Source organism: Cariama cristata, unplaced genomic scaffold (assembly GCF_000690535.1).
Source record: "Cariama cristata isolate BGI_N322 unplaced genomic scaffold, ASM69053v1 scaffold14965, whole genome shotgun sequence".
In the NCBI taxonomy this organism is placed as follows: Eukaryota; Metazoa; Chordata; class Aves; order Cariamiformes; family Cariamidae; genus Cariama; species Cariama cristata.
Genome location: NW_009618278.1, coordinates 1 through 15,310, shown reverse-complemented (window position 1 = coordinate 15,310; position 15,310 = coordinate 1). Strand labels below are relative to the sequence as shown.

Genomic DNA, 15,310 nt, shown 5'->3' with positions numbered 1-15,310 from the left:
GGGGGGGGGGGGGGCAAAAAGAGCCAGATAAAGTAAAAAAAACCGTGATTTGCAGTTCCTATGAGTCTGAGTGGTCTGTAAGTGCCTAGGACCAAAGCACACCCAGCTGAGCTTGCAGGTTGGGTTGGTTGTTGGGCTTGTGGTGCATTGAGGACAGGGTCACCTGAATGTCTGGGTATGGCATCTGTCCTCTGCTGACTTGCTTCTCCTTCTGAGAGCCTTTATACAACGTTCTGTGCAACCAGGTGTTGCCTGGTAGGGGTGTGTAAGCAGGGTAATCCCTAAGGGATGGCAGCCTACACCTTTTTTCTGGAAACCACCATGTCGAGGCACGCTACCTTAAGCTGCCCTCCTCGATGCTTGGTCCCATTACATGCACAAGCCTGGTTTTGCCCCAACTGAGCTGAGTCAGAGGGAGCGAAGTTCTGCCCGTCCTCTGTCCCCTCTAGCTACTTCCAGGAGATAATTGTGGTCTTAGAGGTGCTGCAGCAGCACCGGGGGACTCGGGTGATGAGCCTGAGACTTGAAACACCTGCTCATTGCTGGTGGTTGGGTGGGCATACTCGTGTGAGACAAACAGGCGTTTACTGTAGTAGATGGTTCCTCTGGTTCCAGCTAGTGAGGCTGTGCTGGGGCAGCCTGCGAGGCTCGGGATATTCCTGTGTCAAGTCCTGCATCTCCTCATCTTGGGACAGCTCGAGGTCCCCTGCCGGATCCTGAGCAACAGTCACACGTGTGCTGCATCATCATTAACGCTCCTGAGATATGCATGTTCTGCCATGTTACTGATTTTTCTTCCCTCTCTCACTTTCCTCTCCTCCAACAGCTGTTATGGCCTTTCTCTTCGACTTGAAAGATCTTGTGGATCTCATGTCCATCGGGACCCTCCTGGCTTACTCCTTGGTGGCAGCCTGCGTGTTGGTACTCAGGTATGGATGTAGAAACTGCCACACAGACAGAAATCCACACAGCAATCAGATGCCCTCATAGTTTCCATAGACCCAGTAAAACCATGAACACCTCCAGCTGTAAGCATGTGAAGAACTCGTTTCTTTAAGCTCGTGGGGAATTGTGCTAGTTTGATCTGCAAGAGCGTCCTCTGAACTTGATTAACCCTTGGTCCATGCCACTCCTGCTGCAGTCAACCCTGAACGCCCTGGGAGATGTGCCAACGGGTAGGGATGAGAGATGGGTGGTCCTGGATGCCTGCGTCATCATCGCTCTTGTTCCCACTGCAGATGCAGTTTCAGGTTGTCTTACTTTTGAAAGGGGATTCAAGCTGAAGTTTAGCAGCAGCAAAAAAGCTGAGCGTGTGTTTGCAGGATCGGTGCCTTAGTGCATGTCTTTTAGAAGTGCTGAGCTCCCATAGCTTCCCTACCCTAAGCTGAGAATTGAGTATCTTCATTGCTTGGCACCTCATGGACAGCAGCACTCTACCTATGAGAACAGTGCTTTGAATATTGCATTCCTGAAAAACACCTTTATGTGTAAAAAACACTTATTCAGAGTCAGGTGGAGGCTTTTTACAAGCTCACAGCAAATGTATTGAACTAAGAATTGTCTTGCAGCAGGTGAAGGGCCAATGCTGTACTGTAATACTGTCGCTCTGTGCTTGTGCTGTCCCCCCTGCCCCTGGAAAATCCTTGCTGATCTTCCTCATCCTTCTTACTTTTCCTCTGATTTCCCAGCCCTCTCTTCTCCTTAGAACTGGAAGTGGCTTCTTAATTTGTTTTTGCAGGCTGCTGTACCTATCGTATGGCATTTTCCCCATGGCAGATTGGCAGAGATGACAGCCTGTCTCGTAGTGGCCTGGGCATCTGATTTGGCTGCCCCGTTGGCTGCCTAATGAAGTAAGAGCTGAATTGTTTCCAAAGCTGGAAGGTCCTGCCACTAATACCCTGCTGTGGCCGGACCCAAGGATTTCTTAATGCACACTGTTTCACAAATGCCCTCGTTGCAAACCCATCCCCACAGGAGCAATTTTTAGATGTCTTTCAAAATGGCCCTTTCCTTTAGTGGGGCTTGTGGCTGAGAGGCACAGACAAAACCTTCTGTAAAAGAGAGCTGAGGTTGGACGAGTATTTTTTTTCTTTATGGATCCACAAGGTTGTGTGTCAGGGCCCTGTTGAATGAGGTGCTGTCCACACACGCAACAAAAATCACTGTTCTTCGTTCACCTCTTCCTTCCCTATGTGGCAGCAGAAGAGACTGGGATGGAGGAGGACAGGGTACCAGGAATGTCACCACAGGATGGAAGCAGCAGCTGCTGGGGTGCAATGTCTGCCGAGCTGTTAGCTTGGTTATGACCATCGGTCTGTCCCTCTGCCGCTTCCTTCTCCAGTCCTCACCATCACTTGTTCACGTTTTGGTGACACGGACGATAGGATTTATGAAAGAGAGCACTGTCCAGTTTAAAACGCTGACATTACAAGAAAGCTGTAGGTGATAATAGCTGACCCTGTTTGCTTACGTCATGATGATGTTATTCCTCGACTTTCCCCCTTAAACAGGAGGATGTAGATGTTCTGTGGGCCTATTCTGGTGCTGTAACCATCTAGGGCATAGCCATGACTATGTGGCTTTCAAACGAACGACACGTGTGCCAAACCAACATGCTTTTTGTTTCGTTTCCGTTTTCCTAGGTATCAGCCTGAGCAGCCTAATTTGGCGTACCAGATGGCTAGGACAACAGAGGAGACAGATAACAACGAATCTGTGAGCACCAGTGAGTCACAGGCTGGATTTCTGCCAGAGGAAGAGGAGAAGTGTTCCCTCAAAGCTATATTGTGTCCCCCAAATTCAGACCCTTCCAAATTCTCTGGCTCGGTGGTGAATGTCTCAACCTTCATCATCGGTAAGCACTGGGCAGCGCGGCTCTGGGGCAGTGAGCGAGCTGGTAGGTCCTCGTACTCACCATGGTGGGAAAGCTCACCTCCTTGCTGTGATTTTGATGAGCTCTTGTAATGACCAAAACAATGGAAGATCTACAGATTAAATTTATGACTTGAAAAGAAATCCACGGATGGAGGGTGTGGGTATACAGGGGAAGGGCATATCTCTTACTGTTAGCTTTTTCATGTGTTGCTGTTTTGTTTGCTGGGCTTTCAGATTCTGTTTTGCATGCTTGTGGGGTTTTGTTTGTTTGGGTTTTTTTTCCTGTTCCTAAAAAAAGAATCAGCAAGCTTTGGTGTCTGTTCACAGGTTTCCTTATCGTGGGTAGCTGTATCTTGACTGCCCTTGAGCCAAGCGTTCTGATAAAGACTGTATGGATTATTGCTGCCATCCTTGTTCTCGTTGTCAGCTTCGTTATATGGAAACAGCCTGAAAGCAAAACCAAGCTCTCCTTTAAGGTGGGTGTCCTGGGAGGTGTAGCTAGAAAAGAGCTGTTTGGGAGGTGGTTGGAGGAGGAAGTGCATAGAATCGTTCAAACACAGAATGGTGTGGTTCGAAGGGACCATAAAGATCATCTGTTTCCAACCCTCCTGCCATGGCAGGGACACCTTCCACCAGACCAGGTTGCTCAAAGCCCCATCCAACCTGGCCTTGAGCATTTCCAGGGTTGGGACATTCCAGGCATGTTGACCTGTATCAGAAGGAGCAACCTGGCCCGATGGGCATGCAGAGAATACAGGCATGGTGTGAACTTTTCCACACAGGGCTGCCAATAGAGCTGATGGTTTGAACTCTCCAGCTAGCATGGCCGTAACCTCTCGTAGTCTGCCCTCACTGCATAAAGGGATGTCCTACCAGAGCTGAGCTCAGCCTCTGAGTGTGGTTTCCTCTTGGGGTGTAACCTCAAATGTCAGCGTAGGTGCTTTGCTGCAAAGTGCAGCGCGGCAGAAGCAGCCTGATGCCCAGCAGTGCCCTGTGGGCAGAAGCATATTTGGCACAGAAAAGGGGGCTGAAAGGGTTGGCTGAGAGGTTGGAGGAGGGAATTGGGAAGGGAAGACAATAGGGGACGTGGCAAGAAATGTAAATGGTGCTGGAGTCCAGGAGAAGCTGGGAGGGCAGAAGAACCTGGTGCAGAGATGTGACCAGAAAGGAAGGGCAGGACCGTGCTTCTGAAAGCAGATGGTTATAGGATATGGAAGAGACAGAGACCAGAGGAAAAGGGGATGGTTTTGAAGGGCCACGTCAGATCGTGGATACAGAAGGAGAGGGAACCCAAGAAGCAAGCTTGTGTGTGAGGACCAAAGGGGTGCTCACTAAAAGACTCTAAGGAAATGCACTTTCGTGTCCTACTTGGTCCCCGTGGAGACTAAGGGATGGCCGTTCTTTCTTTAACTGTCTTAAGTACGAGGGACTCTCATTTTCCTGCCCTGTCCAAGCACGCCATCCTTTCTGTAGTAAACAAACACTGGGATGTTGGGTTTTTTCCTCAGTATAATCCTGCAATTCATGTTTTATCATACTGATTTCAGGCTATTTTCTCAATATATTAAATTAGTTTTGGATTCTAATCCCACCCTCCAAACTGCTCTTGTTTTGACTGCTCTTCAGTTACATTTTTTTGGTAAATTCTCTGATTTTAATAATTTAATCCAACCAGAGTTGCCCACGGTAGTGTTCACAGCTCATTTTGGGGTTATGGTCCCAGAAGTGGAAACAGAGATGTCCAGGAGCAGAAAACTTAGGAACTGTCATCTAGACGGTATTTTCTGAACTTGCCTCTGAGGAGATCTCTTTGCTTTACACTCAGGATATTTTACTTCCTTTTTTTTCCCCTCAGCCATTACTCTGACCGAGAAAAAAAAAAATTAGACCTGTCACTGCTAAATCTGTAGTGGCTGTTTCTTATCTCCTTGTTGTCCTTTCAACATTTGAAACCTGACTGTCGAGTGATTTTTCTCCAAATTTTCTCTGTGAATCCAAGGCCGACTGGTTTGTTCCCCAGTTGTTTTTCTGTATTTCTTTTTAATACGTAATTTGTCTCCCTTCTCCAGTCTTTAGGGACCTTACTGGTCTACCAAGAGCTCTCAGAGATGCCTATTAATAGTTCAGAGATCACATCTGCATTCTCTGGGTACATAACTCACCCGCCTGGGGAGATTTCATTTGTCCCTACTGACTTGACAAAGCCTAATTTAGAAAAATAGGCTGCTTCTGTTTTCTGATTTGTGTGCCCATCCCCTCTCCCATATGATGTGAACAGCTGCTCACCATAAATATTTGGGGTTTTTTTTGTGAAGTTTAAATCAGGAAAGACCTACGACATTTCAGCCTGTTTCTTTTTCTAAACCTCCTTTTTCCTTAGAAGTGAAGTTCACTTCTCTCTTGGTTTCACCATATTCACAAACCTTTCTGTTGTTATATTTGTCCTTTCTGATTTTATCTTTACATGCCTGTGCTATTATTTTATATTCTGATTTTCGCATTTTGGCCTCACTGTCTCGTTCTTCCTTGATTCTCAGATCACTAAGGCATTCTTGGTACAGCTGCACTCATCTCTTGCGATATTTGCTGATTTTCTTCCGCTCTGGGATAATTTGCTCTATATTGCTTAATTACCTTGGTACCTGCTGGATGCAGTTCCTCAGGTCCCTCCTCTGACATTCCCCTTACCTTCTTCTCCTGGTCTTCAGTAGGTGCCTGTCATGATGCAGTCCTTGGTTTTCCTCTTCTTTCCTTCCCACCACAAGTATTTACTATTGCTGCTGAAATTTGCCTCTTGCCTCCTTCCAGACCACAAAACAAGGACAACCATTCTTAAAAGAAGTGAACAGCATTGTTCGTATCCCTCTGCCATGGTGGATTGTTGCCCTCCGTTTTGGTCTAACCTTGCCTTTTCTCAGATCTGACACCTGAAGAGTTGGTAACAGCCGTTGCTTCCCCTTTACAAGGGACTCAATGGTCTTGCCTGCCCATTAATCATCCCTATGGATGTAACGTATCCTTCTTTCTTTTCCAGGTACCTCTTTTGCCCCTTCTTCCTGTTGTGAGTATTTTTGTGAATGTTTACCTCATGATGCAGCTAGACCTGGGCACGTGGATTCGGTTTGCAGTCTGGATGCTCATAGGTGAGTTGGAGGGAGTAAAAAAATGCTACATTCAAAGTTACTAGATTTTGTGAACCATAAATTTATTGTAGCATTCCAGGGAGGGATTCTGCACTGTCGTCATCCTTGGGCAACCTCGGTGACTTAACGGGAGCCATTTAGGCAGCGTGTCTCAGGCCTTGTTTTAAATTCAAGGGTCTTGAAGACTTTGTGAGGACAAAACAACAACCCATGAACCATCTTATGGGTCTTGTTGCCAACAGGAAACCATAGCGTGTTTCTTGTTGGCTGGCCTTGAACTGCAGTCCAGCTGGTGGGGCTCATGCTTCTGGAGCTGAAGGAGCTGAGCTGCACCCCAAGATACTCCCAATAGTCACGTGGAGAAGGCTGAATTGCCTGAAACGCCCAAGGAATTTGTTATGATAAAAACAACGAATGTGTAAGATCAGCATCATGTGCAGATGTGTTTTGCTGGGATGGATGCTGTGGGCACAGAAGAGGAGAGAGAAAGCTCTGGGCAGAATGGACTCACTGAAAAGCATGAGAGGTTTTTCTAATCAGGCCCTTGTTTGGGGCTGGGGTTGTCTTTTGAAGACTGGTGCCTGTGTTAATGGCTTTTATTTCTAAGGAAGGTAGTGGCTGTCGGCTAGAAGCTAGCCATCAGGATGGCTGGACTTACCCCTGGTGTAACCTGTGTTGGTGGGTGTGAGGAGTGGTTTCTCTTTCCTTACAGAGCTGACAGCGCGCTCTCCCCTTGGCTTCCGCAGGTTTTATCATCTACTTTACCTATGGAATATGGCACAGCGTGGAAGCCACCTACGCGGCCTCAGCAGACGTGGAGAGAAACACGGACGCTGGTTCGGACAGCTGTAAATGACTGCGCGTTTGGCTTACAGGCAACTGGGGAATGGCTGCAGAGAAGGAAGCTTTGCGATGGGAATCCTGAACCAGGTTACATCTGGTTAATCAGTAATGCAGGAATAAGGAAGCGTAACGTGGGACTCCCCAGCTCTGTTGCTGCAGCTTGCAGTTTGCTTAGTAGCACAGTTAAAAGGGATCACGAGGAAAAAAGCCACACCTCTGGTGTACTCCTGGCCACACTGTCAGCTAATCTGGGGCTATGCGCTTCCCTGCTTCCCTCTCCTGTTTGTTTTGGTTTGGTTTTTTTTTTTCCCCCCAGTGTGTAGAAAGAAAACTGCTTCTGTGTGCCAGTTAACCTTAAATGCTGCTATGAAACCAGGCCTTACAAAGGTCTTTCTTTCAGTAGCCCCGGGAATTACCTCCCCACGGATACTCTACCTGATTATACACAGAGCGGATTTTGCAGTCCTGCTGTCAGGCTTAGACCAGATCCATCCTTCACCCCATGTGAGCTGTACCCCATGTGTACGCACAAAAAAAGGCACTCGCCAAACACCAGCTTTCACCTGGTTAAGAAAGCACCTGCAAGACTTGCGTTCTTTAAAGTATCAGGTCTGATAGATTTTGTTGTATTTCACTGTTTTTTTTTTAACTACGTACTCATATGCTTCAAAGCGCACCGCTGCTGTGAAATGTTGGGAGGGTTTGTGGTCGCTGCTTGTTGGGTGAACGGTCGTTTGCCAGCGCGCAGGTAACGCCAGCGGATGTTTGGGGTGACTGTAGGCTCAGCGGAGGGATTGCCAGCTTTAATCATCAAACTATGTGGTGCGAGTACTTGAATGGCTTGAAAAGAGCGGGTGTCTCCAAAGAGCCGTCCTACCTCTTTGCCTGGGAAATGACGAGCGGTGTGGCTGCGGCGGTGGGCTGGCTAGCAGAAGTGAGTCCGGCTCTGACAACAACCGGGACCCTATTTTCCTCTCCCCGCATCGGTTTTGTGTGCTGGCCTCGTGGCGTTAGCAAAGGATTTGGCCGTGAGAGTTTTGGTTTGGTGTCGACTGGTGGAGAGCGTTTGTGCCCCGGGAAGGGGAAGCCCAAGAGAATCCTCAGGGACTTCAACTTCATCCGTGAGCAGTGCCTGGTGTCGGGCCCCTGCCCAGGGGAGGGCCCTGGGGGTCCGCAGGGGCTCCTCGGTCCCAGTAAAGCGTGCAGCCCGGAAAACAACGCTAAGCTCTAGGGTCTGGCTTACTGAGAGGAGCTTTCCCTTCGGGGCTGGAGATCATCTCCAGAGTCTGGCTGTTAGGAAAGGTGGGAAATTTGGAGTTGAGACCAGGGTCTGCGTTTGGTTGGCAATGCCTTGGTGTTACTGTAAGATGAAAATTTTCTTTTAATGTTTTCTAATAGCTTTCCCCAGCTAAATTCACCACCCTGAAAAAGGCTTGTTAAAGCATCATGAAGGTGGGCCGTGCCCATGTAATGCCACTGATTTAAATTCATCCTTCAGCTTGTACTGAAAAACAAATGATAGAATCACAGAGCGCTTTGGGTTGGACAGGACCTTTAAAGATCATCTAGTCCAGCCTCCCTGCCCTGGGCAGGGACACCTTCCACCAGACCAGGTTGCTCAAAGCCCCGTCCAACCTGGCCTTGAACACTTCCAGGGATGGGACATCCCAAATAGATACTGCAGAAATCCCTTCTCCCAACCTGAGTGGATGCTGTCCGAAGTGTCCTCCACACTACTGCCTCTGAACACCGGACAATCTTTAATCTGTTTGTCAGCATGGCTGTCGCTGACGAAGGGACCGACTCTTGTCCCTGTCGTTCAGATGGAGAACAGAACAGACCCCTGCACCACTTGCCCAGGGTCTCACCAGGCATCTGGTGCAGCAGAAAGGGGAACATGACCATCTCCCAGATTACACGGCCGGACCGTGGACCATCTCTCACAGGTTTCCAAGAGAGACTTTATAGCCCTTCTGCCCCCTGAAGAGTTTTTATCTTAGCTTCCTTCTGGTGACACTGGGTGGCCCTTCTTGCCAGGGCTGGAATTGGAGGGAGTGAAGGCAATGTGTTCATTGCCTCACAGGAGCATCTCAGGGGGGTTTGGAGTGCTGTTCCCCCCACAAAATGAAGTCGGGGTCTGCTCCAGTCGCTGGGTTGTGACTGTCTGCCAAGCCTTTGCTCCTCGTGCATGTACAAAGTCTTACTCAAGCAGGGAGAGAAGAATATAGAAATTAAAAGCCACTAGGCTGAGGTCTATTTTGTTTAAACACAGGCAAGGTTGACACACTCCACAGCCTCCCCAAAAGCACTGAAGATGTGGTGGGAGGAGAGGAAGATGAAAAGTCAAAGAGAAGCAAAGTTTCCTGTTGTCCTAAAAATGTAAGGATGGTTTTCCCTAGCTTGGGTATCAGCTTCTGAGCAGTTCAGACATTCAGCAATGACCATTAGGGGTGAATTGTGACTGGAAGTGTATTTCCAAAGAAAATTATTTAAAAATATGCAGAGTTCTTGCTGTATGTAAATTTTTCTTTTTAATAAATGTTAACTTATTTTTGTTGTCTACTTAGGGGTCTGTTCCGGTATTTATATTCCACAACTTCGTGGCGTATCATAGCAGCACGTAGAAGAAGGGCAAGTCCTGATGAGGGTCATTTTAATTCTGTTTTAATTCTGTTGCCTTTTCTCTGGGAAAGTTCATAGGAAAACCTTTCTGTTTCACCAGATTTTGCATTTAAATGTGCCATTACCTGTACCAGCCCCAGAGCCACCCGCTGCAAATTTGGTAGTGGAGGTGAGGTTCCTTCGCCCCATCTCCCACTCCTCTGTCATGACTTGTTCAACCCATCAGTTCTGCGGTGCTGGTTGGTGCTGTCTCTCTTGCTGTTTGTTGCTACTCACCAGATACAAGGAGGTGGAGGGAGCCTGCAGCCCTGCGCAGTGACAGGGGAGCGGAGATGTCTCCCTGACTCTCTGTCTACCTGCTTCCCCCATGTCCCGCTGGATTTGGGGACCTCCTGGCCTCCTCTTGGTGTGACTTGACCCAGGGAGGGGACCGGTGAGGAGGTGATGAGTTTGATGGAGCCGTATACTCCTGCCCCATCCCCTCCTGGCTGCATCCATCCCTTACTTGTACGTTTTGTAAGCTGAAAGGCAAAATTTGACTGCCTCTTTCTAGGACAATGTTGAGGACTTTGCTGAATGGACGAGTTTTTTTAATACTTTATTTTTTATACCGTCTCCTGTGCCTCCCTGCTGATGTCTGCATGTAACATAGATCAAGCCAGGTATGTTTGAAGATGTGCAACTGCTGCTATAACTTTGCTGTTGTGGATGATACGCCTTCATTCATTTGAGCTTTTCTTTGTAAATAGTTCAGTTGTTATTTTATTATAAGAATATTTTGTACAGATGCAGAGCATTTCGCTGTGTGAAGAGGTAGGAATGGAGAAGTGATGCCTTTGCTTGGCGCAGGAATAGATCCCTTTCTGCCAAAGCCCAGAGACATAACAGAAGTGGCCTGCCTGATCTTTCAGGGCAGACTCTGGCCCAAAGGACTGACCTGGTTTTGGCATATTTGGTTGCTCCCAGTCGGCTCGCTTGAGAGGAGCCCACCGGGGAAGCTGTTGGAAGGGTCCTTGTCACCGTTTTGCATATTTGCTTACAACTTTCATTCTCTGGTCACTGAAAATCATGACCAGCTGACTTTTGGCTTCGTTTTGCCCTTTTCCCATCCCTGGGAGTGGAGTTTGCTACTGGTTTGGGCAGCGAGCGCCTGTGCTGGGTGTCGGGCAGCTCGGCAGTGTGAGGGGGGTATGGGGCTGTCCCCCTGCCCACCAGCCCCGTCTCGGCATCGCGGGGACCGGGGGATGCTGCAGGCAACGTGCTGCTGGTTCGGAGCCGTTCGGAGCCCTTGGTGCTTGGTCGCAGCAAGGGAGAGGGGACCACGCTGGTGAAAACACTGCGGGTGCTGAGGCCGTGCTATCGCCAGGATTTGAGAAGGGTAAAGTTTTATCTGGCAGCGCTTGCCGCGGACCCTTCATCCATCCCAGATGAAAACAAACTCCTGTTCATAGCGTACAGAGGGTGCCTGTCACTGCCTGCTGCCTCCGTTCCTACTAACTCAGAGACGAGAAAGCAATATGATAGGATATTATGTTTATATTTGTAAAATCTGCTTCTTTAGTAACTGCATTTTATATACTAATGAATTCCGGTGAGATTTCTTAAATTCCGCCCCCAGAAAGCCATGTACAAGTGAGCATTGGTGTCATCTGCCCGAATGAAGGGCGACCTGAGGGGCTTGCTTTGAAGAGGAGGAGCAGGAGCCGGGCTGGTTTTTCCATGCAGCAGCCTCCCCCGGCAATCCCTCCCCTCCACACATCTCAACACGCCCCCCTTTCCCAGGAAACCTCTTCCCTCTGGCAGAAAAAGCATCTTTCTAAACCCTTGAATAACCTTGTGACATCCACCGGGCCCGATTTACGGGCAGGTTCCGTTTCATTCCTTCCCCTTCCCAAAAAATTGCACTTACTCAAGGCTCAATCTGTACGTACGCAGTGAACGGCCACCTCCCCTTCCCGCGGGACTGTCGGCCTGATTCAGGATGCTGGCGTGCCCAGCATCCCAAAAGTGAGCTGAAGGCAAAGCTGCCTCGCCGGTGCCATCGGTCGCTGTGCCTGCTGCCGCTCGCCTGATGGTTTATCATTAATTTCCCACTCCAGCAGCGATGCCTCCCCCATAAACCACCCCCGGGCTGCCTGATGCTCTACGTTACCATTGCAAGTGGGGTCCCGTGGGGTGTCTTGACACCCACCTGGAAACCAGATGATCCTGGAACGTCTCTGCTTAGCAAGAGCCAGACCTCGATTTTTCTCAGGGTATTTGCTCCTGGCTCACTCTCTGAGACGCGAGGTTCATCTGAGACCGGGCAGGCTCCAGCCTTTTCCTCTCGACGCCGTGCCGGGCGGTGGTTTCGGTGGAGTGACTCGTGTTTTCAGGACAAGGGTGGGAAGCAAAGGGTTCCCTTGCAGCACGTTGTGCCTTCCAGCTGCGCCGGGTGCGAGGAGCAGGAGGAGCCGCTGGCAACGCCGGGGCGGTGAGCTGGCAAACCTAGTGCGAGTTTGGGTCAAGTCAGTAAAGGGTTTTTTACTGACCAAAGCCATGGAAGAGTCTGTATATGTTTATTTTTTAATTATTAAGCAAAATGTAAATACCTTTCTGTTGTCTGTTTGATGGTCTATTTTCCTAATGATTTCTCAGAATTTCTTATGGGCATGATAAATAGTTTTAATGCTTGTTCTGCAAACAAATCTATTTTTTATCTTTGTTGTTTTGTTTTGTTTTGTTTTTTACTGTGTTCATGTAGCGATCAAAGCCTTAAGTTCTAAAATGTGAACCTTGCCTCCAGAGCACAGCGCGGGTGTGCGGCTACTTTTTATCCTGGTGACACACTAAATACTTCTACCTGAACGATGCTTTTGGAATTTGGAAATTCACTTGTAATTATGTGGTACAGCATTAAAACCTATTTCTCGATATCCAAATAAACGATACCTTTGTTTGCCCTCATTTGCCAGCCTGCCTCTGTTTTCCAGCTGGGTCCAAGGTCTGCTGGCGTCCCAGTCTCTGCAGGAGAGCCCTTGCTGTGGGAGCTGCTCGTGTTAACTCTGCCCCGTCTTTTGGGGTTGCTGAGACAGGTGGGACAATACGGAATTTAGGGAATTTGCTGCAGGATGGGGTCTGTGCTCAGCGCCGAGCAGCGTGTTGCTGCTGACACTGAGGTTAGTCTCTTCGTGTAGTACCAGTTCAGGTATTAGGTGGGACTTCATGAACCTGCAAAGTTAGCCTAAAATTTACCCAGGTGGTGCAAATTTTGCTGATACTGCAAAATTTGGTTGTCTCGGGGAAATTAGGACTGTGTAATGAATGAAGAGTTCTGCTGGTGGGGTTTTGCAGGATAGGGTCTGTAGGACAACGCTGAAACCACGGGGCAGGAGGAGGCTTCTCTGGCCCCTGCCACCGCCTGCATCGTTTGCATCCTGCTCCTGTCCCCTGCCGTAAACGAGACGGTGGTCCCACGAACGCTGCTTTCCTTCTCCTCTGTCCTCCTCCTTCCCACGGCTTCGTCTGTGCTAAGCCAGCCAGGAGCCTGGTGAAAAATCTTTCCGGAGGACATTATCAGGCACATTCCCAAGGTGGGATATACCCTGACCCCTTTTTAATCCTTGTGGCAAAACTCTGTGCTCTCAGTGGAAGTGGTGTTGAAACGTGGCAGACCGGCACGTTAATTTGCTGCTGTGCCTGAACCACCGGCAGAAATGTTCCCCTTACCGCATGCCAAAGCATGGCACCTTAAAAACATTGCAGACCACGATCCCTGGTCTCCCGGGACCCCCAGCCCTCCGAGAAGCACCCTTAGAAAACGAATGCATGGGATTTTTGATCTAATTTATAGCATGTGAACCATAGTCGGGTAACCCAACCGACCAGCCCTGCTGCCAGGAGGCTACGTGGCTGTCTGGCATCAGTCTTCACCGTAATGGGGTCACCCTTTAATGGGGTTTTGCTTTGTTTTCCACTTATTTCAGTTTCCCCGTGCACAGACGTACAGAAAACACTGCAGGACACGCTGGTTCGTACGCATCAGCCCATATGTGCGCTGGCGCATGTATTTATTATCAGGAATATATTACACTTATCTGTACATCATAACTGAAATAATACAAACTCTTCCTGTAATCATTAGCCACATAGTAAAGTAAACGGGACCACAGAACTCCTGCTGCGTGGGGAACTGTACAGAGGCTCCTCAGTGTGTCCATGGGACACAACCACCATCAGTGCAGAGACGTAAAATACCTGATTTTGCACTTGATAGGTTTTCTTTTTTTTCCCTTTCCTCCCCCCGCCCCGCAAATCTTTGCCGCTGTGCATCTGCCGAGTTAACCCATCTGTGCCGGCAGCCGCCGGAGGTGCCGTCCCGACGGGGCCAAACAGCACTTTCCAGTAGAAAAACGGGAGTTTTTCTCCGGCTCTGCCGGATCTCCGTGCCCCTCTCTCTCTGCCGGCCCTCCTGCCCTCCCACGGCTGTTACCCGCTCCCCGTGCCATCCTCTGCAGCCCCTTCGGAGCAGCCCTAGGCTGGTTTTATTGCCTTCTGCATTGAATAAAGATTAACCAAATCCAACAGGTTCTTTTTAAAGACATGGAGGCAATAAAACCCTTTTCTGCTTCGTGCTGGCTGCGTTCCCTCTCCTGCCAAAGGTCACCCCACCGTGCCAAACGGGAACGGCACCGCGGTGGCCGTGGCATTTGGGAAGTCTCCCCCGAAAGCAAAAGCTTTCCCTTGCTTGCCTTTGAGCAGGGACGGCTGGGGAACAAGGACCAGAGATGTGGCCCCCGCACCCCTGGGAACGCCAAGCTCACCGTGCAGGGTCACAGCTCCCCGGTGAGAGCCGGGATCACCAGCTTTGCCATGCACTCGGGGGTCTTCATCCCCCGGGAATGGCTGCCCCACTCCCTTCTCCCACTGCCCGGGCAACCTTGGCTTTTGTTTCATGTCTACTCGGGCACGCAGAGGCAAGGAAGGACAGGACAGAGGAAAAGCAGAAAAAAGGAGTAACTTTTTTTAGGGGGGGAAAAAGTCCATGTTTCTGGGCTTGCACCAGAAGGAACCACCCTTCACACCCCGCAGGGATGAGTTGCTGGGTCCTGTCTGGTCAGGCAAAACTTCCTGCAGCTTTGCAATCCATCGGGCAGGCCTTGGAGGCCGTGCCAAGGAAGAATCCAGTGAGAGGCAGGATTGGGAGGCAAAAATTAGATGGGAAAAAGATTGGCAATGATACCAAATGATGATGGAGCTGGGATCGGTCCCAGTTTTCCCACCGTAAAAGCCCCACTCCCAATTCACTGCTGGAAGCATCTCTTGCATATGAATTTAAACCAAAAAAGTGATAAGGAAAGCACCAGAAATAGAGGGAAAGAATGAATAAATTAAAAAAGGACAGGCTCAGCCAGCCCGTCCTGGGCCAAGAATATGCTGTAGCGTGTTTAGCCTGGAAAAGTTTAGGTTAGCATCACGGTAGCAACTCTGGTTGTATCACCTCACCCATTTTTATAAAGGGTAAAAAGGAGGATCCTAGAAACTACCGCGAAGTCAGCCTGACTAATCTGGTGGCCTTCTGCGATGGTGTGACTGCATTGGTGGATGAGGGATGAGCAATGGGTGTCATCTCCCTGGGCTTCTGTAAGGTCTTTGACACAGTCCCACACAACATCCTTGTCACTACACTGGGGGGACAGGGGTTTGATGGATGGGTGTTGGGTATGGAATTGGCTGGATGACTGTGTCCGAAGAGCTGCAGTCAACAGCTCAATGCCCAAATGGAGATCACTAACAAGTGGGGTCAGGACTGGGACCAGCACTGTTTAGTATCTTCATCAATGACACAG

General features: G+C 49.2%; 1 protein-coding gene across 1 annotated transcript in view; it reads left to right on the top strand.

The window, feature by feature from the left end:
* The window catches only part of SLC7A1 (solute carrier family 7 (cationic amino acid transporter, y+ system), member 1), a 19,996-nt gene extending 12,869 nt beyond the window's left edge, over positions 1-7,127 (top strand). Inside the window, exons 7-11 of the mRNA XM_009700806.1 lie at positions 827-929; positions 2,643-2,854; positions 3,202-3,350; positions 5,909-6,017; positions 6,764-7,127. Of these exons, the coding sequence (XP_009699108.1) occupies positions 827-929; positions 2,643-2,854; positions 3,202-3,350; positions 5,909-6,017; positions 6,764-6,873 (683 nt within the window). The 3' untranslated portion in view covers positions 6,874-7,127. The remainder of the gene's footprint in view (positions 1-826; positions 930-2,642; positions 2,855-3,201; positions 3,351-5,908; positions 6,018-6,763) is intronic.
* The last annotated feature ends 8,183 nt before the right edge of the window (positions 7,128-15,310 follow it).